The sequence below is a fragment of the Dasypus novemcinctus genome, chromosome 13, assembly GCF_030445035.2.
Source record: "Dasypus novemcinctus isolate mDasNov1 chromosome 13, mDasNov1.1.hap2, whole genome shotgun sequence".
Lineage (NCBI taxonomy): Eukaryota > Metazoa > Chordata > Mammalia > Cingulata > Dasypodidae > Dasypus > Dasypus novemcinctus.
This window is the reverse complement of record NC_080685.1, coordinates 37,837,663-37,859,881: the sequence shown is the minus strand read 5'-3', so window position 1 is coordinate 37,859,881 and position 22,219 is coordinate 37,837,663. Positions and strand designations below refer to the sequence as shown.

The 22,219-nt window shown below is 41.8% G+C and overlaps 1 protein-coding gene across 1 annotated transcript in view; it reads left to right on the top strand.

Annotated features, from left to right (window-relative positions):
• CD84 (CD84 molecule) overlaps positions 1-4,981 on the top strand; it is a 37,887-nt gene extending 32,906 nt beyond the window's left edge. The window contains exon 7 of the mRNA XM_004448407.4: positions 972-4,981. Within this exon, the coding sequence (XP_004448464.2) occupies positions 972-1,037 (66 nt within the window). The 3' untranslated portion in view covers positions 1,038-4,981. The remainder of the gene's footprint in view (positions 1-971) is intronic.
• The last annotated feature ends 17,238 nt before the right edge of the window (positions 4,982-22,219 follow it).

The following is a 22,219-nucleotide window of genomic DNA, read 5'->3' as shown; positions in this document are numbered from 1 at the left end:
TAAAAAAAGTGGGGCCAAAGGGTTCAGTGATGGGCAAGGGCAAAAGTGGGAAGGGGGACTCATAAAATCTGGGCTCCCGCACTTAGGAGAAGATGGGTGTTTTATAGGTGCTCTCTTCTAAGGAAGAGCGGGTGAATATGATTTACTCCACGGTGCAGTACTCTGATAAAGTAAATCCTTTTTGGCTTTTTATCCTTGCTATTTTATCTTTTCCAGCTAATCAGTGTGCTCCATCTATCTAACCAGGGGGCAACTGGTTCCCTAGTACTCTTCTCTCTTCCTCTCAGGAGCAGCTGCACAGGGCTGGGTCTACAGGTCCTTCCATTCATGCACAGTGCCCTGTACCCCAGGCCCATGGTCCATCCATAAATTAGTCTGTGTGAGATGCAGATCCTTCCCTTCAAGGGCAGGAAACCCTAGGACTGTGAAGTACCATGTAAGAAGTCTAGACTCTGTGACACTCGGGGCTACTGCTGGCTCAGTGTGAAATTTGGGCAGACCCAACCCTATACCAGGTGCACACATAGGCTGAATTTCAGTTTCCCTGGGCTCCCTCAGCTGCTCTTTTACAGTACACAACCTACAAAACCATTTGTAGTGGTCTACCAGTGAATCACCACTGTGTTTAGGCAAAGGTGGCGTTATCAGAGTTCAGAAGGAAGAAGGGCTCAGCTAGGAGCATGGAAGGCAGGAAGCTTGAGCCTGGATTTTGCCTCCAACCCATAATCAAAATCAATGCCCAGTATTACCTCCTGCTGCTCTTTTCTGAGCTAAGAAGTTGATTGCCCAAGAGCTCCCAAATGGAGTGGCAAGAGCAGTGGTGTGGGACGCCACAGGGGACAAAGCCCTGTTTCCCCAGATGTTCCCAGCACCAGGGAAATCTAAGGCACCCTGCTAGGTCATTTTCTTTGCTGCCCTTCCCAGCAGCACCTTTCAGTTAACATGTCATCACATCTCTCACTCCTGCGCAGGTGGGGAAGACCAGCTCACATGACAGCAAGTCTCTTGGGACCTCAGGCTATGAAACCGTGATCTAGGCTCTCAGGCAGCATTCTCCTCCAGAAACTGGGTTACAACCACCACCACGGGCAGGTGCACTGGACTCAGACTCTCTCTGCCCAGATCTTACCAGAAGACTGCAAATCCCCACAACCCAAGTGGGAAATCCTCTGTTGCTGGGCACAGCATGTGCCTAGATAGACAAATGGACACATGCCCTTTCTGAAATGGCTCTCTTCTGGATGTATGATAAGGCAGGTTCCCAAGCACTGTGTTTCCCTACCTTTTCCCCTTAACGACACATGTAGAAAATAATAATATTGCTATGGCACACTGGGGTAAACGATGAAGATTGCTCATGTCTGGAGACTGCATGTGGTTGGAGACTGTCCATCGTTGGAGGTGGCAGTCTTGCCCAGCAACCCCATAGATGGAGGTGACCAATATACTGTACACCCGCAATATGCTGTGACATACCAGCTGGGAAGCTCTGTGCACGCTCAATATATGCAAGAATCTGTGGGGTCTGGTCAACAGGACACACAGCACCTTGAGCAACTTAGGAAAAGGCACCCATTCCTTGAGGCAGCAACCCCTCACCTGAGTGCATGGCTTGGTGAGCAGTATGGGGGCTGCATTTCAGCCCCCACCCATCCCTTTGCCAGGGAACTTTTGTACAAGGTACAGCTGGCTTAGATAGCCCAACTCTACATGATGGTGCTGTTGGGGAGGTTGTTGGGGTTGTGGATCCTGGCTGTGCAGAAACACTCTACAAATCAAGGTTAGACAGTGTCTCTTTGTATAGGGACTAGCTGGTTGGGGCCTTTTACTTTGGGCTCTCCTTCAAAGTCTCATAGGGTTTTCTTTCTGGCCAAGACTTTCTTCCAAACAGCCCCAGCAAGAAGCAGCACCAAAATTCAGGACCCCCATATTTCATAGGGAATTGACCAGCACTGAAGGGTAATTCTGACACTTCAGAACCCAACTATCAAAACATGAGACCTTGAAGGAAGCAGAGTCATTCTCCAGAGAGAACTTGGGAAACAATCAAACTACCAGGATTCATCCTAGTCCCTGAGGATCAGCCCAAAGAGCGTGAGAGTCAAGCTAAGGCTGAACGTCCCACCCCCACCCCCCAACAAACACACAGCCAGCCAGCTCACACAGGTGGCATTAACTCCCCACTGTCAGCACTGGGGGAAAGTCACCTACAGCTGAGCAGAACATTCATGTGATCATTCCAGGAATTGTTTTCCTATGTGTTAGCAAATATAACCAGCTAAATCCTAAATCTCTGTTATAGACCCAGGCTGGAGGGCAGAAATAAGCTGCATTTAGGCAGAATGAAGGTGTCAGTCCAGGGAATAGGTCCATAGAACCATCTAGCACTGACTACCACTATCATTGTGTTAGAGGCTGCAAGGTCCCAAAGTATAAGGTGAACATAATGTTTACCCTTAAGATGTTTCCAGTCTAGCTGAGGAAGCAATCCCAGCACAAACACTACAATTAAAAACTGAACTCCACGCTGCAAGGAGGGGCATGAGCTAGAGCAAAAAACTCATGGAGGAGGGAGCCCTAAAGTATAGATGAGGAAGGCAGATGGCATCCAAGTGAGAGAAGCATAAGAAACTAGCCGAGGCCTGGATCTGTGTGCTGTATTCAGGGCACCCACAGAATATGTAGCCCTACCTAGGAGTGTGCACAGTCCCTTGCCTACACATGATATAATTTCTCTGCTGGAATGTGCACCCCTCACTTCCACCCTTTAATGCATCCTTCAATGCCCAGTTCAAATGGCACCTCCTCTATGAAGTGTTTCCTGGTATCAACAGTCAAAATGAGTCATGGTTCTGTTTGCACTCCTGTTTTGTTTTGTTTTCATTCCTTATATTGCTCTAACCAATTTCATCCTGCCTTACTGTGTGGGTAATTATTTGATTCACTTACTACATTGTAAATTACTAGAAAGCAAGATCCATGATGTATTCTAGCTTCATTCACCTCAGAAGCCACCACCATCTAAGACAGTACCTTGTAACCTGTGTGTGTGAGCAAGAAATATTGTTGAATAGAATTGAAAGTGACCAGCCAACTCAAATAGAAGGTATTTGTTGGAAATAGAAATAGATGGAAGCCAGTAAGTGTAGCAGAGTCAAATTATAGCAAGCGTTAAATATCAGGACACATGTGAAGCAAATGTGGCTCAAGCAATTGGGCTCCCGTCTACCATAAAGGAGGTCCAGGGTTTGATACCCAGGGCCTCCTGGTGAAGGCAAGCTGGCCCGTGAGGCAGGCTGGTCCACGTGGAGTGCTGCCCCACACAGGAATGCTGGCCCACGAGGAAACCTGGCGCAGCAAGATGATGCAACAACAAAAAAAAAAAAACACAGAGGAGAGAGAATAAGAGATGTACCAGATCAGGAAGCTGAGATGGCTTAAGAAAATGATCACTTCTCTCCCACTCCGGAAGGTCCCAGGATCGGTTCCGGGAACTGCCTAATAAGAATATAAGGAGACACAAAAGAACACACAGTAAATGGACACAGAGAGCAGACAATGGACGGAGGGAGGAGAAATAAATAAATAAATAAATCTTAAAAAAAAAAATATCAGGACACAGACTTCAGAGGCTCTTCCCAGTGTGTGTATTGGAGGGAAAAACTTCCTGAGTGAGACAGACCATCTAAGAAGTCAGCTGAAGCAACAAACCCAGTGTGAGGAGGGGAAGGTCAGTCACCCTGGGGAGGGACATGAAGGAAGGAATAAAGAGACTTGAACATAAAGGATAGAAAAGTTCCAAAGTGACACCAAACAGCTGAGTTTCTCCTAATATAAAATCACTCCTCATTCTGTACATGAATTGAAGGATCATTTTTGAACATCCTTGTTATCTAGCCTGCTCCACCTCCCTCTCATGTGCTCACTCCTAGTGTTCTAAAGCCCCAGTGTGTAACACACACACACACACACACACACACCCCAAGTGAATCACAGGCAAGAGCAGGCAAGAGTTCCTTTGGTCTTCCAAGAGAGCAAACCTGAAGTCAGACCAGTGCACAGGAATTCTTAATTTGGCCTTGAGGGCTCAGGGTCAACCATCCTGTCTTGTTCCTCACTGCTCCTTTCTTATGGAACTTCTGATTTATGAAGACCTAAGCTACTCACTCCACTCCCTGGGCTCAGTTTTCCAGATGAATTAGACTGTGCCCACCAGGTCCATAAAATCAAAGTTTTCTTTCAATGAAACAAGTTCTCATGTCAGACAAAGCTATTCCAGGTTTTAAAATGGAAAATGAAATAGAAATCCCAGGAGCAGGGCCCTCTAATGGAATGGTGCCTGTAAGTCAGGAAAATTTTTCTGCCTATAAGTCACATGGGCTTCAGACAAGTCATTTAACCTCTCGGTGCTTCTTTAGGGGGGAACTTAGAAAATGAGACGTGTTGCAGGTAATGCCCATCAAAAAGAAGAAAGCAAGGCCGGTTTGAAATATGATTTTTTTTCAAAGATCCATAAAACATTCCAAATTACACAGACCACAAGAGAATAGCTTGGCCAGGCTATCTCTGGAAACTGGGCGTAGGTACAAAGGAGCTTCTCTCATTTGGGCTGTGTCTACAAAGAACAACTCTTAGATTATACCCAGAGAAAATAAATGGTGGGGCTATATTTTCTTCCAGATCTATTGCATTTCTTCTGTTTGACTTCCCTGAATTTCCCTTGATTTGTAGAATTTTTTTCAAGAATAAGTGACAATCCCATCTGGTTGTAAAGTGCAACTAAAGGCTGTAGGAGGAAACACACACAAATACGGGCTCTGACGTTAGCATGCCTGGATCTGAATTCCTGTTTGTTGGTTATGTGATGTTGGACAAGTTACTTTAATACCTCCATGGCTCAGTTTTCCCACCTGTAAAATAGTGTTAATTAATAGTTCTACCTTGTAGATTGGTTTGAGGATTAAATGAAGTGTTCCTGTAAGAATATGCCTACACAATATATGGCCCTCAGTCAAGCTGTTCTTATAGACCTGAAACCTTCAGGAGATGCTAATCTGAATTTACAAAAGAAGATTCTTGAAACAAATGCAACTGTTATTACCCTAAATTAATGTTGTATACTAAACTTTAAACTCTCAGTCCTCCTAAACTCAGGTATAGCTTATTATATATTATATTATATTATTATATTATAATAATATATTTTTTCATCTACTGCACTATACTCTGATTACCTTATTCCCTGTTTTCTCAACTAGATTGAAACAATAGTCTGAATAAAAAGAAAATTGAAATGGAGAGCTCATTAACAGCAAAAAGACCTGTAATAATAATTAATTGAGGACTCTGTATGTCAAATACTACACTAGATGCTCTAGACATTATTGTCAATACCCATAACAACCTTGAAAGGTAGAAATTAATTCTCCTAGTCTATGTCAAGATTAAGGTGATAAATACCTTACTTAGCAAAGCCAGGACGTTGATAAGATAGACTTTGAATTCAAGACTTCTTGTCACCAAGGGCTATGCACCTGAGCCCTGCCATGCTACCTCCCTTTACCTGCTATGGATTCCCAGCACCCAGCACTTTGCCCCAGCTGTATAGCACTCACCTGACACTTTGCTCGACACATAATACCTAGGTCACAAATGTTTTTTGAATGAAGGCTGCATATAATAATATTTTAAAGGCACTAAAATCAACTCAAGGTAAATCTATTCATATATTAATTCTGTTGTTATCTGGGTAACCACTCAATTTTCTGTTGGAAATGTCCCATTACGTATCCTTGGATAAAGCTCTCTGTCTGCATTTTAGGTAGAGATCATTTCAGAGCAAACAATGGATTCACTTCATAAGAATTCATGGTGAGTTGTTACAAAAGGAGAGAAATAACAGGGTAAATACCCGCTATTAATATCACAGAAATAACAGGAGCAGAAGAAGAGGTATGAGTTTGGAGAATTCTGCTATACTATTTTTTTTAAGATTTTCTTTATTTACTCCGCCCCCCTGCCCCCGCCCCGATAGTTCTTTCATCTGTCTGCTTGGAGGCACCACCAATTGAAACAAGGGTCCCCCACATAGTGCCCAATGGCCTGAGCCGCATCTGCTCCCTGCAGGCTGCAGCATCTGCTGGCTTGTGGCATCTGCTTGTTGTGGCAGGGGCAGAGTCTAGCTCACTGCCATGTGAGGCAGCGTAAAGCTTCTTGCAGTGGGAGAAGGTGCCTGCTCATTTTCTTTAGGAGGCACCTGGACCAAACCTGGGACCTCTCATGTAGTAGGTGGGTACCTAACTGCTTGAGCCACATCCAGTTCCCTTGCTATACTATTTTTGATGTGTACATTTCAATTTTAAAGGGCCCCTGTCTAATTGTGAAGAGCCCTTCATGGTTGTTCAAAACATACTAAAGTGTTAATATATTTGACAAAGGGCCATTAGTAAGAGTCCTGAACTCTGATTTGAGGAAGCAAAATGAAATAATGGTAAGTATATTTTCTAGAGACACATGGACTTTGAGATATTTACTTTGAGAACTCATAAAGAACAGAACTAACCCAGCTTTGGATAATAATTATTATGTTTTGCTGGTCAAGTCACAACTCATTGCCCAGACGGTTCCAAATAGCCCTAAACAAATCCCCAGGTTTTGGCTACACTAACTCTGACCTGAAAATGGCCATACCTTTGCAATAAGATATAGAGACTTTCCTCATGCAGTCTTATTGTAGGCATATAGTTGCATAAGTTATCTGTCAGGGAATTTAAAAAATAAAGTTTCAGCCATTTCATTTATAGCCTGTATTTCCAACTGTTGATAGGTCATTTCTGTGTGGATGTTGGAAGTCATCTCAAACTCAATGTGTCCAAAATTGAAATCATGGGTTTCTCCCTGCCCCTCCATAACTTGCTTTCCTTCTGTTTCTTCATGTTAGTTATGACCCCCCATAATACTAATAGCTCACATTTGTTGAGTACTTATTATGACCTAATCTGTCACATGTACCAGCTCACTTAAAACCCACAAACATGAAAACTCATCCACTCTTTGAAGTAGATGCAGTCATTCTCCACTTTATGTATTAAGAAACTGAATCACAGAAAGGCTAAGCAACTCCTCTAAGTAAAACGGAAAAGCCAGGATTCAGCCTCAGTCCATCCATCTCCAGGGCTGTGCACACCCGCTATTCTACACTGCCTCACCAGTCAGCAGCTACCAAGGAAGAAACCAGGTTTATCCTTGACTCCTTCCCTTTTTTATCTGTCATCCAATCAGTCTTTAGGTCCTATGAATTCCAGCTCCTCTGTAGGGTTACTCTCAACCATATCCCCTCAAAATATACTTTTTCTCTCCATGCCCACTTCCTTGGGTCATTCCTTTATCATATGTTACCCGGGCTGCTATCATTCAAAGAGCACTCTCTTGAAAACACAATTCTTATCATTTCAATCCCCTACGGAAAATTTTTTCCTGTAGGACCATATTCCCAAGCAATAAGGACCTATCAGATTTCCAGACCCCTCTCCTGCCTGCTCCCTAGGCTCCTGGCCCAAGGAGCTATCACGAGTCCATGAACCCACCAAATCATTTCCCCCAAAGCTTTAGCCCATATTGTATCTTCATCTGGAATGTCCTCCTCTCCCTCATCTCCAGTTCTTTTGTACTTCAAGATCCAGATCAAGCATTCCTTCTGTGTAACTTTCCAAGACTTCCCGCCCAAAGCTAAATATGTAGCTCCCTATTTATGCTCCTATTGCATTTAGTACATAAATGTACTATAATAGCACTTCTTACATTGTAGGGTGATTATGTATTTGTGGTATTTTCTTAACTATCTCCCCAACTGGCCAATGAGTTGTTTTGGGGACAGAGACTTTGCTGTGTCCCCAGTGTCTGGTAAATCTCATGTCCTCAAAAATGATTATTGCATGAGTTAATTAGTATGTATGTGAAGATTACATTCACTAATAGTGAATGTCACTAAACCTATTTCAGAAGCCAAGTGTAACGTTTGTAACAGGGTATCTTATTCTTTCTACGAGTCACCTTTTATTTCATACCTTTATAAATTTTCTTTAATAAATTATTACCCATATTTTTATCTTATAAGTAACTAAGAAATGGGACTACAAGTTCCATTTCAGCAGATCAAAAGCATAAATATTATTTTATAACACATATATTGTTTTTATGTTTTGCTGTGTTTTGTTTTTCAAGAAAAGAAGCCACGGCAAAGGAAAAGTTGGCATGATAAAGGTTCTGCACAGTCTGAAAACCCAGTCCTTGTGTAAACACAAGGAGACCAACAGATTGAGGGTAGAAAGAGAGAGGAAAGAGGGAAAGGAAGTCTGCCATGAGATTGGAGCCCTGAGAAAGCTGAGGAACCACAATGGGAAGGAACAATGCCAGAAACAGTGGGAAACCAGAACAGAGCAGAGGCATGTGGCTAGAGACAGAGGAGAGAGTTCTGCCTTGATGTTCCTGAAGAGAAGGAAATTGGGCACTAAAATCACAGGTTTGGGAGGCAGGGCAAGATGGCGTCTGAGTGAGTGCACCTCATAATCTCTCCTGCAAAGAAGCAGCTGAGTAGGGTCGGAGTCCTGCTGGACCGGGCTGTTTCGGTAGCTTGCAGGGCAGGAAGTGTCTGGACGTCGATTTAGTGGGACAGTGACAGAGGAGATTCTTGCAAGAGGTAGAATTTTGGGTCTCTTTCACGGAGTCGGGGTTGTGGGCAGGACCCTTCCCCCTGGGGCTGGTGGCCCGGCGGCGGCGATTCCTGAAGGCTTTGCTGTGCTGGGGAGTTCGCAAACCCTGAGCGGGCTGTTTTGGGGACTTGCAGGGCAGGAAGTGTCTGGATGTTGATTTGGTGAGACAGTGACAGAAGAGATTCTTGCAAGAGGTGGGACTTTCAGTTTCTGACATGGAGGTCAGAAGTTCTAGGTGGAACCCCTCCACCTAAGGCTGGCAGCCCATCCATGGTGGTCCCTGAAATTGTTGTTGTGCAGTGGCACTCCCAAACCCTGAGCGGGCTGTTTCGGGGGCTTGCAGGACAGGAGGTGTCTGGATGTAGATTTGGTGAGACAGTGACAGAAGAGATTCTTATGAGAGGTGGAATTTTGGGTTTCTGACGTGGAGATCAGAGGTTGCGGGCGGGACCCCTCCCCCTAGGGCTGACGCCCAGCTGCGGGGATCCCTGAAGGTTGTGTTGTGCTGCAGTGCTCCCAGGCCCCCTGTTAACCGGATGTGTGGTTCCCAGGTCTGTGTCTCCTAAACCCTGGTGGCTCATGCTCCAGAGACTCACACATCTAGAGTCTGCAATATCACAGACTTCCCATCCCTGAATTCACCACGCCCTGAGGTTCATCTGAGGTCCTTGATTACCTAGCGCTTGAAGTTTGTGGTTTTTGTTTTTTTCTCTCTCTCTCTCTCCTTGAACTTGGAGGAGTGTACCAGCTGTCTTGGGGAAAGTCTAGGAAGAAAGGAGAGGCGAATCTGCTGAGAAAGCCCAATTTACCTAAACATCCTGGGATAGAAAACTTGGTCTGGGAGAAGGTGGAGTCAGAAAACCAATTAGACCTCTCCTAGCACACCTAAAGGGGAGGGACTGTAGGAGGTACTATCCAAGCTTCCAGTAGCATATTTGGGGTTTCTGGTGAGGTGTAGGTGATCTCGCGCTGGAAATAAAGAGTTATAGTCTTCTGTGCTGAGTTGGTTCAACAAGGACCTACTTGAATCTCCTACAGGATCTGTCAGGCAGATTTCATGCTGCCCTGGGAGAGAGAGAAGTGAGGAAAGGAGAAAGGGGGAAGGTCAGATCCCTAAGTGTATTATTTAACTGCAAAGAGGTTTCCTAGCTTGAAACGTTGGGATTTTTTTTTTTTTTTTTTTTTTTTTTGGCGTGGTTGCTAATATTGCATTGTCTCCTGGTCTTTTCTCCCATTGTATCCCCCAAGGTCCTTTTTCATTTATTTAGGTTTTCTTCTCTTTTTCTTTTTCTTGCTTATTTCCCCTCCTTTTTCTTTGCCTCCCCCTTTTCCTCTTTTTTTTCTTTTCTCTCTTTTTCTTCTTTTTAAATTTTATTTTCTTTATATAATAGGTGCTGCAGGGAGCACTTCACACTTGCTGTGTTTCCTCATCCTCCATTTCCTCTTTTCTGTGTGTATTGATTTTGGCCACCTACACTACCCCTTTCCCCCACATCTTTCTATCCTCCATCATCTGCTGTTTCTCTTACATTCTACCTCCCTTTCTTTGGCCCCCATCTGACTTTTTATTTCTAATACCTTTGTTCTGTTTTCTGTCTCTTATCCACTCTTGATATTATTGTCTTTCTTTTCTCTTTCCTTCTCTCATGAAAACACTGGCCCTTTAATTCATACTATATTCCTCCCCATATTCAGTTGACTATCTCATTATCAGTACTTTACTTACTGCTATAACTCTACACCTCTTACATGAGTCTAATATCCATTCTCCCAGATTTCACATTGTTGCCCTGTTAACATTTATTACCAATACTACTTTATACATTTTCTTTTCTTACTCATTTTGCTTTCCCTGGCCCTAATATTTTCCTTCAAATTGAACTTAGCCAGCAATAAGAAAATAGAGTAAGAAGAACAAAGTGACAAAGAGAAGACATAACACTTATGCACAAACAACAACTAATTAATCCCCAAGACTAGACAAAGAAGCTAAGGAACTGATTAAACCCATTAAGATAAAATGATGACCAGACAGCAACAAAAACTACAAACCAAACCAATAATCAGGAAAACATGGCCGAATCCAATCAACAAACTAAAAACCAGGAAGGGGAGCAGAACATCGGACAAGTAATTAAAGATCTCAAAACATATATTAGAGACCAACTTAATGAAGTAAAGGAAGAGATTGAAAATATGAAGAAAACACTTGGAAAGGAAATTGCAGACATATGCAAAAAGATAACAGATATGATGGTGATGAACACCACAATTCAAGAAATCAAAAATACACTCTCAGCAAATAGCAGCAGATTAGAAGAGGCAAAGTAGAGAATTAGTGATGTGGAAGACAGTACATCTGAAATCAAACAGATAGTAGAACTGATTGATAAAAAGATAGAAAAAATCCAGCTAGGACTTAGAGACCTGAATGACAATGCAAAACTCACAAACATACGTATTATAGGTGCCCCAGAAGGAGAAGAGAAAGGAAAGGGGACAGAAGAGGTGTTGGAGGAAATAATGGCTGAAAATATCCCAAATCTACTGAAAGAGATGGATATACATGTCCAGGAAGCATAACACACCCCAAACACCATAAATCCCAACAGGCCCACCCCAAGACATATACTTGTCAAATTATCCAATGCTCAAGACAAAGAGAAATTCTAAAAGGAGCAAGAGGAAAGAGAACCATCACATACAAGGGAGGCTCCATAAGATTAAGTGCTGATTTCTCATCTGAAACCATGGAGGCAAGAAGGCAATGGTATGATATAGTCAAGGTACTAAAAGAAAAAGATGTCCAACCAAGAATACTCTACCCAGCTAAACTAGCATTCAAAAATGCTGGAGAGCTCAAAATATTCACAGATAAACAGAAATTAGAAGAGTATGCCAACAAGAACCCTGCCCTTCAAGAAATACTAAAGGGAGTACTGCAGGAAGAGAGAAAAAAAACAGGAGAGGCAGAGTTGGAGGAGAGTGTAAGGGCAACAAAAAAGACAAAAAGAAAAGGAAAAAACAAACAAACAAAATATGACAAACAGAAGTCCAAACAAAATATGGCTAACATAGAGTGATTACAACTGAAAATGGGAGGATTGCATCCAGCATCCAGGTGGAATCTGAGCCTCCTCTTGACATAAAGGTGCAATGGACACAACCAATCCAGTGTCCACATAGAAGAGGTGGCATTGGATTGGGAAAAGTGGACATAATGGACAAAGGGTATGGGGAAAGGCAGGAAGAGATGAGAGGTGGAGGCATCTTCGGGACATGGAGCTACCCTGGATGGTGCTTCAGAGGTAATCACCGGACATTGTAAATCCTCACAGGGCCTACATGATGGAATAGAGGAGAGTATGGGACATGATGTGAACCAATGTATATGAGGTGCAGAGGTGCCCAAAGATGTACTTACCAAATCCAATGGATGTGTCATGATGATGGGAACGAGTGTTGTTGGGGGGGGGGAGAGGGGGGGTGGGGGGGGTGGGGTTGAATGGGACCTCACATATATATTTTTAATGTAATATTATTACAAAGTCAATAAAAAATAAAAAAATTAAAAAAAAAAAAAAAAAAAAAAAAAAAAAAAACAAAATATGGCTAACATAAATAATTCCTTGAAAATAATAACGCTGAATGTAAATGGATTAAACTCACCTGTCGAAAGATTCAGACTGAAAGATTGGATAAGGAAATATGACCCATCTATATGCTGTCTACAAGAAACACATCTTAGACCCAGGGATTCATGGAGGTTGAAAGTGAATGGCTGGAAAACAATCTTACAAGCAAACAATAACCAAAAAAAGCCAGGAGTAGATATATTAATATCAGACAAAATAGACTTTAAATGCGAAACAATGTGAGAGACAAAGATGGATACTACATATTAGTGAAAGGGATAATCTTTCAAGAAGAATGAACAATCATAAATATTTATGCTCCTAACAAGGGTGCCTCCAAATATGTGAGGCAAACACTGGAAAAACTAAGTGAAAGAATAGATGCCTCTACAATTATAGTGGGAGACTTTAATACACCACTATCAACTTTGGACAGAACATCTCAAAAGAGAATCAATAAAAAAACAAAAACTTTGAACAGTATATTAAAGGAGCTGGATCTAATAGACATATACAGATCATTACACCCGAATACAGCAGGATATAAATTTTTCTCAAGTGCACATGGATCATTCTCCAAGATAGACCACATGCTAGACCACAAAGAAGACTTTGGAAAGCAGTGTAGGGAAGCCTATACTAGATCTTGTAACAGGAAATGGCTTCATGAACTTCACACCAAAAGCACGAGCAGCAAAAGAACAAATAGATACATGAGACTTCCTCAAAATTAAAGCCTTCTGCACCTCAAAGGAGTTTGTCAAGAAAGTGAAAAGAGAGCCTACACAATGGGAGAAAATATTTGGTAACCATATATCTGATAGAAGACTTATATCCTGCATATATAAAGAACTCCTATATCTTGAAAATAAAAAGACAAACAACCCATTTTAAAAATGGGAAAAAGATTTAAACAGACAATTCTCCAAAGAAGAAATAAAAATGGCTAAAAAGCACATGAAAAAATGCTCCAAATCTCTAGCTATCAGGGAAATGCAAATCAAAACTACAATGAGATACCATCTTACTCCCAAAAGATTGGCAGCTATGAAAAAAACAGAAGACTACAAATGCTAGAGAGGATGTGGAGGAATGGAAACACTCATCCACTGCATGTGGGAATGCAGAAGGATCCAGCCATTCTGGAGGACAGTTTGGTGGTTTCTCAAAAAACTAGCTATAGATTTGCCATATGACCCAGCAATTCCACTGCTGGGTATATACCCAGTAGAACTGAAAACAAGAACACAAACTGATATATGCACACCATTTTTTTTTTTTTAATATTTATTTATTATTTTTTTTTAATTACAATTAAAAAAATATATGAGGTCCCATTCAACCCCACCGCCCCCGCCCCCCACTCCCCCCACAGCAACACTCTCTCCCATCATCGTGATACATCCATTGCACCTGGTAAGTTCATCTCTGAGCATCACTGCACCCCATAGTCAATGGTCCACATCATAGCCCAGACTCTCTCACGTTCCATCCAGTGGGCCCTGGGGGGATCTACAGTGTCCCGTAATTGTCCGTGAAGCACTATCCAGGACGACTCCATGTCCCGAAAACGCCTCCACATCTCATCTCTTCCTCCCGTTCCCCACACCCAGCAGCCCCTATGGCTACCGTTCCCACACCCATTCCACATTTTCTCTGTGGACATTGGATTGGTTGTGTCCATTGCACACCTATGTCAAGTGATGGCTTAGATTGCACATGGGTACTGGATGCACTCTTCCCACTTCTAGTTGTAGACACTTTAGGCTCCATGTTGTGGTGGTTGACCTTCTTCAACTCGATGTTAGCTGCGTGGAGTAAGTCCAATAAGTCAAAGTGTAGGAGCTGAAGTCTGTTGAGGCTCTGGGCCTGGGTGTCATATTATCAGTCCAGAGATTCAAATCCCCTACATATATCTTAAACCCAGCACCAACTACAATTCCAATAAAGTAGCATGCAAGTCTTGTGAAAAGAGATCCCCTCTGAGTCCATTTCCATCACGCAGAAACACCAGCTCCAAAGAAGGGCCATCTGTCATGGCAGTGAACCCCTTCTGCCATGACCATAGAACCCGTGGGTCTCTTTATCCCTCAAAAGAACCAATACCTGGGGTTGTATCTACCTTATCTGTCTCTTAGACTCTGTTCAGTTGTACATAGGGGTATTCCTTCTGACAACCTCCAGACTCTTTTTTAGAGACTCACAGCCTTATAATCTCATTTCTCCTTTCCATTTCCCCCTTACATTAGGTCAAACCGCTTCCCGAAGTCATGTTATTATATGTAGACAGGTATATTCTGCTGTTCCGCATTGAATCTTTAATTCAAGGTCATTTTCTAGTTGCTTCTTCAGCTGGTATGTGGTAGTGATCCCTCGGTGCCAGGGAGGCTCATCCCCGGGTGTCGTGTCCCACGCTGGGGGGAATGCATCGCATCTACACGCTGAGTTTGGCTGTGAGAGTGGCCACATTTGAGTAACATGCAGGCTGTCAGGAGGAAACCCCCAGGCACAATGCTACTCTAGGCCTTGTTCTTATTGCAGGTGCATAGGCTCAAAAGTGTAGCCATTAGTATCAAGAGCCCACTGTTTGGGCCCTCCTTCCTTCCTGGTTCTTGCCGTTGCACCTGGAGGATTGCCGCTGCTCTCCCAGGGCCCACAACAGTGACCCCCCGGCCAGGAGCCCAGTACCCCCCTAGCTGTTGTTATTAATTGTTTCCACTATGAGTCTATATAGACATTACAATATACCCTGGGCATATGCCCTGTATAACTCCCTGTCAACCATATATATCCTGTCAATAACATCCCATATCAGTATTCCTCCGCTGCCATTGTTGAACCACTCTGTGATCCAAAACTTCCCGTAAAGTGAATCCCAACATAATGTCAGTTTCAGAAGAGTCTTAGATCACCAAAATTCATATATACAATATACAGTATTTCCCCAGATCCACCATAAAACCTTTTCCCTTCCACAGCAATAATCTTTTAACTTATTCATATCATATTTCCTGAAACTGATGTACAGATTCCGAAACTATAGTTTTCAAACAAGGTAACATTTGTGCTTACTATGTGGTCCATACTTTAGGTTGTACAGTTTTCTAAATTTTTTAGTTATCCTATGTTTTGTCTTATGGTTTTCATTATTAGTCTGTCGTCCCCTATATGTTTTTGGTGTAATATTAGCTGTTTTATATTCATCCTCGTGTACTCTCACATAACTCCTCTTTTGCCCCCTTATTTACCTTTGTTCCATCCATTGCACGTCTATTTTCCCCTCCCCTTAGGGCCCACAACGCCTGCCAATCTAATGCCCTGGGAGCCGTCCTTTCTCACGAGAGATACAGTTCTCTCTATTCGACGGCATTAGTCTTCCCCAGGATATAGGTCCACCCCACCCGATGGTAGAACCCACCTTGGCAAAATGAGCCTTCAGCTATTCCCTCCGGAGTCCGTCCCGCATCAGACCCTACCCCCTGAGCGTCCTAACCAGGTAACCCTCCTACTTATACTTTGATACGTTTTACTCAACATTTAGTTCTCAATGAACTTCTGGCACTCTCCCATGTTTGTATGTTGCCCCTCCCTCCCACCTATTTCTTGGACCATATTACCCCTCTTCCCATCCCCAGCCCCCCTCAAACCCAGAAAACCCCACCCGAAGGTAACCCCTTGCCCCCATTTTGTCCCTTCTTTGTGCTCATTCTTACCCCCAGCTCATCACAGATTCCACCCCTACAGACATTAACTCACAGCCTTCCTCCACCCCCCGATTTCCAGTAAGCCACTTTTCCAGACTCTAGCTCTCTGAGGCAGTTAACTTATTTCATATCATTGAGGTCATATAGTATTTGTCCTTCAATGCCTGGGTTGCTTCACTCAACATAAGATTCTCAAGGTTCATCCATGTTATCACGTGCGATTGTAGGGTATTGGTTCTTACAGCTGAGTAGTATTCCATTGTGTGTATATACCACATTTTATTGATCCACTCATCTGTTGATGGACTTTTGGATTGATTCCAACTTTTGGCGATGGTGAACAATGCTGCTATGAACATTGGTGTACATATATCGGTTTGTGTCCTTGTTTTCAGATCTGATGGGTATATACCCAGCAGTGGTATTGCTGGGTCATATGGCAAATCTATGGATAATTTTTTGAGAAACTGCCAAACTGTCCTCCAGAATGGTTGGATCCTTCTGCATTCCCACCAGCAATGGATGAGTGTTCCCCTTTCTTCACATCCTCTCCAGCATTTGTATTCTACTGTTTTTTTCATGGCTGCCAATCTTATGGGAGTAAGATGGTATCTCATTGTAGTTTTGATTTGCATTTCCCTGATAGCTAGGGATTTGGAGCATTTTTTCATGTGCTTTTTAGCCATTTGTATTTCTTCTTTGGAGAAGTGTCTGTTTAAGTCTTTTTCCCATTTTTTAAATGGGTTGTTTATCTTTTTGTTTTCGAGATCTATGAGTTCTTTATATATGCAAGTTATAAGTCTCTTATCAGATATATGGTTGCCAAATATTTTCTCCCATTGTGTGGGTTCCCTTTTTACTTTCTTGACAAACTCCTTTGAGGTGCAGAAGGCTTTAATTTTGAGGTAGTCCCATTTATCTATTTGTTCTTTTGCTGCTCGTGCTTTTGGTGTGATATTCATGAAGCCATTTCCTATTACAAGGTCCTGTAGATGTTTCCCTACACTGCTTTCTAAGGTCTTTATGGTCTTGGCTCTTATATTTAGGTCTTTGATCCATCTTGAGTTGATCTTTGTATAAGGTGTGAGATGGTAATCCTCTTTCATTCTTCTACATATAGCTATCCAGTTCTCCAGGCACCATTTGTTGAATAGGCCATTCTCTCCCAGTTGTGAGGGTTTGGTGGCTTTATCGAATATTATATGGCTATATACATGAGGTTCTATATCTGAACTTTCAATTCGATTCCATTGGTCTGTGTGTCTCTCCTTATGCCAGTACCATGCTGTTTTCACTACTGTAGCTTTGTAGTATGTTTTGAAGTCAGGAAGTGTGATTCCTCCTATTTCGTTTTTCTTTTTCAATATGTCTTTGGCTATTCGGGGCCTCTTTTTATTCCAAATAAATTTCATAGTTAGTTTTTCTAGTTCCTTAAAGAAGGCTGTGTTGATTTTTATTGGGATTGCGTTGAATGTGTAGATCAGTTTTGGTAGGATAGACATCTTAATAATATTCAGTCTTCCTATCCATGAACAGGGAATATTCTTCCATTTATTTAGGTCTTCTTTGATTTCCTTGAACAATCTTGTATAGTTCTCGATGTATAAGTTTTTTACCTCTTTAGTTAAGTTTATTCCTAAGTATTTGATTTTTTTATTTACTATTGTGAATGGTATTTGTTTCTTGATTTCCTCCTGATCTTGCTCATTATTGGTGTATAGAAATGCTACTGATTTTTGCGCATTGATCTTATAACCTGCGACTTTGCTAAACTCATTTATGAGTTCTAGGAGCTTTGTTGTAGATCTCGCAGGGTTTTCTATATATAGGATCATGTCATCTGCAAATAATGAAATTTTGACTTCTTCCCTTCCAATTTGAATGCCTTTTATATCTGGTTCTTGTCTCAGTGCTCGAGCCAGTACTTCCAAGACAATGTTAAATAGGAGCGGAGACAATGGGCATCCTTGTCTTGTTCCTGAGTTTGGAGGGAAGGATTTCAGGATTTCGCCATTGTAAACAATGTTGGCTTTAGGATTTTCATATATACTCTTTATCATGTTCAAAAAGTTTCCTTGTATTCCGATCTTTTGGAGTGTTTTTATCAGGAAGGGGTGCTGTATTTTGTCAAATGCCTTTTCTGCATCTATAGATATAATCATGTGGTTTTTTTCTCTCAATCTGTTTATGTGGTGTATTACATTGATTGATTTTCTTATGTTGAACCATCCTTGCATACCTGGGATAAATCCCACTTGGTCATGGTGTGTAATTCGTTTAATGTGTTGTTGAATACGATTAGCAAGTATTTTGTTAAGTATTTTTGCGTCTAGGTTCATTAGAGAAATTGGTCTGTAATTTTCCTTTCTTGTGGTGTCTTTGTTTGGCTTTGGTACTAGGGTAATGTTGGCATCATAGAAGGAATTAGGCAGTGTTCCTTCTGTTTCAATTTTTTGGAATAGTTTCAACAGGATTGGTGTTAGTTCTTTCCGGAATGTTTTGTAGAATTCCCCTGTGAAGCCGTCTGGCCCTGGGCTCTTCTTAGTTGGGAGATTTTTAATGACTGTTTCTATCTCTTTGCTTGTGATTGGTTTGTTAAGATCATCAATTTCTTCTTTCGTCAGTATGGGCTGCTTATGTATTTCTAGGAATTTGTCCATTTCCTCTAAATTGTCATTTTTGTTGGAATATAGTTTTTCAAAGTATCCTCTTATGATAGTCTTTATTTCTGTGGGGTCAGTGGTGATATCACCTTTCTCATTTCTTATTTTGTGTATTTGCATCTTTTCTCTTTTTTTCTTTGTTAGTCTCGCTAAAGGTTTGTCAATTTTGTTGATCTTCTCAAAAAACCAGCTCTTGGTCTTGTTTATTTTTTCAAGTGCTTTCTTATTTTCTATTTCATTTAGTTCTGCTCTTATCTTTGTTATTTCCTTCCTTCTTCTTCCTGTTGGGTTACTTTGTTGTTGTTTTTCTAATTCCTTCAAATGTGCAGTTAATTCTTCAATTTCTGCTCTTTCTTCTTTTTTGATATATGAATTTATGGCTATAAATTTCCCTCTCAGTACCGCTTTTGCTGCATCCCATAAATTTTGGTATGTTGTGTTATCATTATCATTTGTTTCAAGGTAGTCATTGATTTCTTTTGAGATTTCCTCTTTGACCCACTGTTTTTCTAAGAGTGTGCTGTTTAATTTCCAAATTGTCGTGTGAAGTCTGGGTCTCTGTCCCTTGCAAATTTCCAGCTTGACTCCACTGTGGTCAGAGATATTGTTTTGTATGATTTCGATCTTTCTGAATTCATTAAGCCTTTCTTTGTGGCCTAGCATATGGTCAATCTTGGAGAATGTTCCATGTGCGTTTGAGAAAAATGTATATCCTGCTGTGTTTGGGTGTAATGATCTATATATGTCTATTAGATCCAGCTCTTCTAATATACTGTTCAAATGTTTTGTTTCTTTAGTGATTCTCTTTTGAGATGTTCTGTCCAGAGTTGATAGTGGTGTATTAAAATCCCCCACTATAATTGTAGATGCATCTATTCTTTCACTTAGTTTTTCCAGTGTTTGCCTCACATATTTAGAGGCGCCCTTGTTAGGAGCATAAATATTTATGATTGTTCGATCTTCTTGACAAATTGTCCCTTTCACTAAAATATAGTATCCTTCTTTGTCTCTCACAATTGTTTCGCATTTAAAGTCTATTTTGTCTGATATTAATATAGCTACTCCTGCCTTTTTTTGGTTGTTGTTTGCTTGTATGATTGTTTTCCAGCCATTCACTTTCAACCTCCATGAGTCTCTGGGTCTAAGATGTGTCTCTTGTAGGCAGCATATAGATGGGTCGTATTTCCTTATCCAGTGTCCCAGTCTGAATCTTTTGATAGGTGAGTTTAATCCGTTGACATTCAGTGTTATTACGTTTAGAAAGTTATTTATGGTAGCCATATTTTGGTTGGATTTGTGTTTGTTATACTTTGTTTGTATCATTTTATTTTCCCCTTCTATTTTTGTCTTTCTTGTTGCTTTTACACTCTCCTCCATCTCTGACTGTCCTGTTTTTTCCTTTCTTCCTGCAGAATTCCCTTAAGAATTTCTTGAAGGGGAGGTTTCTTGTTGATATACTCTTTCAGTTTCTGTTTATCTGTGAATATTTTGAACTCTCCATCATTTTTGAATGCTAGTTTAGCTGGATAGAGTATTCTTGGTTGGAAATTTTTTTCCTTTAGTACCTTGACTATATCATACCACTGCCTTCTTGCCTCCATCGTTTCAGATGAGAAATCAGCACTTAATCTTATGGAATTTCCCTTGTATGTGATGGTTTTCTTTTCTCTTGCTGCTTTTAGAATTTTTTCTTTGTCTTGAGCATTGGATAATTTGACAAGTATATGTCTTGGGGTGGGCCTGTTGGGGTTTATGACCAGTGGAGTGCGCTGTGCTTCTTGGATATGTACATCTGTCTCTTTCAGTAGATTTGGGAAGTTTTCATTCATTATTTCCTGCAACACTCCTTCTGACCCCTTTCCCTTCTCTTCTCCTTCTGGAATGCCTATAATACGTATGTTTGAGCGTTTTGCATTATCATTCAGGTCCCTAAGTCCTATCTGGATTTTTTCTACCTTTTTATTGACCACTTCTACTATCTGTTTGATTTCCAATGCACTGTCTTCCACATCACTAATTCTCTGCTCTGCGTCTTCTAGTCTGCTGATATTTGCTGCAAGTGTATTTTTGATTTCTTGAATTGTGGTGTTCATTTCCATCATATCTGTTATTTTTTTGCGCATGTCTGCAATTTCCCCTCCAAGTGTTGTCTTCACGCTGTTAACCTCTTTCATTACTTCATCAAATTTGTCGGTGATAAATGTTCTTAGATCTTTCATTGCTTGTGCGAAATCCTGCCCCCCTTCCTGATTTTCAGTTTGTTGATTGGATTCAGCCATGTTTTCCTGATTACTGGTTTGGTTTGTAGATTTTTGTTGCTGTCTTGTCAGCATTTTTTCTTGACGGGTTTAATCAGTTCCTTAGCTTCTTTGTCTAGTCTTGGAGATTAATTAGCTGTTGTTTTTGCGTAAGTGTTATATCTTCTCTTTGTCACTTTGTTCTTCTTATTCCAATTCCTTATTGCTAGTTAAGCTCACTTTAAAGGAAAGTATTAGTGCTGGGGAAAGTCAATTGTGTAAGGAAGGAAAAAGTGTGAAGTAGTATTGGTGATATATGTTTACAAAGCAATAATATGAGTTCTGGGAGGATGGAGGTTAGATCATGTAAATTGTGTAGAGTTATAGTAGTAGGAAAGTACCTATAATGAGGTAGACGACTGAATATGGGAGGAATGTGGTACGTACTAAGAGGCTATTGTTTTCGTGAGAGAGGGAAAGAGAAAAGAAAGGTAATAGTTTCAGGGACGAATACCAGATGGAAAACTAAACAAAGGTATTAGAAATTAAGAGTTAGACACTTCATGGATCAAAGAAAGGGAGATGGAATATAGGAGAGATAGCAGATGGTGGAGGATAACAAGTTGTAGGGGAAAGGGGATAGTGTAGATAGGCTAAATCTATTCACAGAGAAATGAGGCAGTGGAGGGTGAGGAAACCCAGCAAATGTGAGGTATTTCCTGTAGGACCTATTGTATTGTTAAGGTAAAATAGTATAAGAAGGATATTGGGGACAAGAAAGAGAGGATTGAAAAAAAAAAAAAGAACAACGACAAAAAAAAACAACAACCAAAGAACAGAAACCCCGCCGCCAGGCTCGGCTGGGCTCAGCTGGGCTCCGGTCCCCCGCCTGCCGCCTGCCGCCCGCCGCAGCTCGGCTGGGCTCGGCTGGGCTCGGCTTTCCCGCCTGCCGCCCGGCGCAGCGCAGCGCAGCTCCGCTCTCCCGCTTGCCGCCCGGCGCGGCGCGGCTGGGCTCGGCTGAGCTCAGCTGGGCTCCGCCCCTCCACCCGCCGCGGCTCAGCTGGGCTCGGCCGGACTCGGCTACCCTGGCCGCCGCCCGCCGGGGCTCCGCGCGGTGCTAGCTGCCTCGGCTCCACCTACCCAAGGAGGGAATCCTCCACACGTAGCTGGGATCTCCGTGTATATTTCACAGATGGATCCTCTCTGTTACCTTCCCTCCAAATCGATGTCCAGACACCTCCGGACCAGGAAAAATCCCGAAACAGCCGG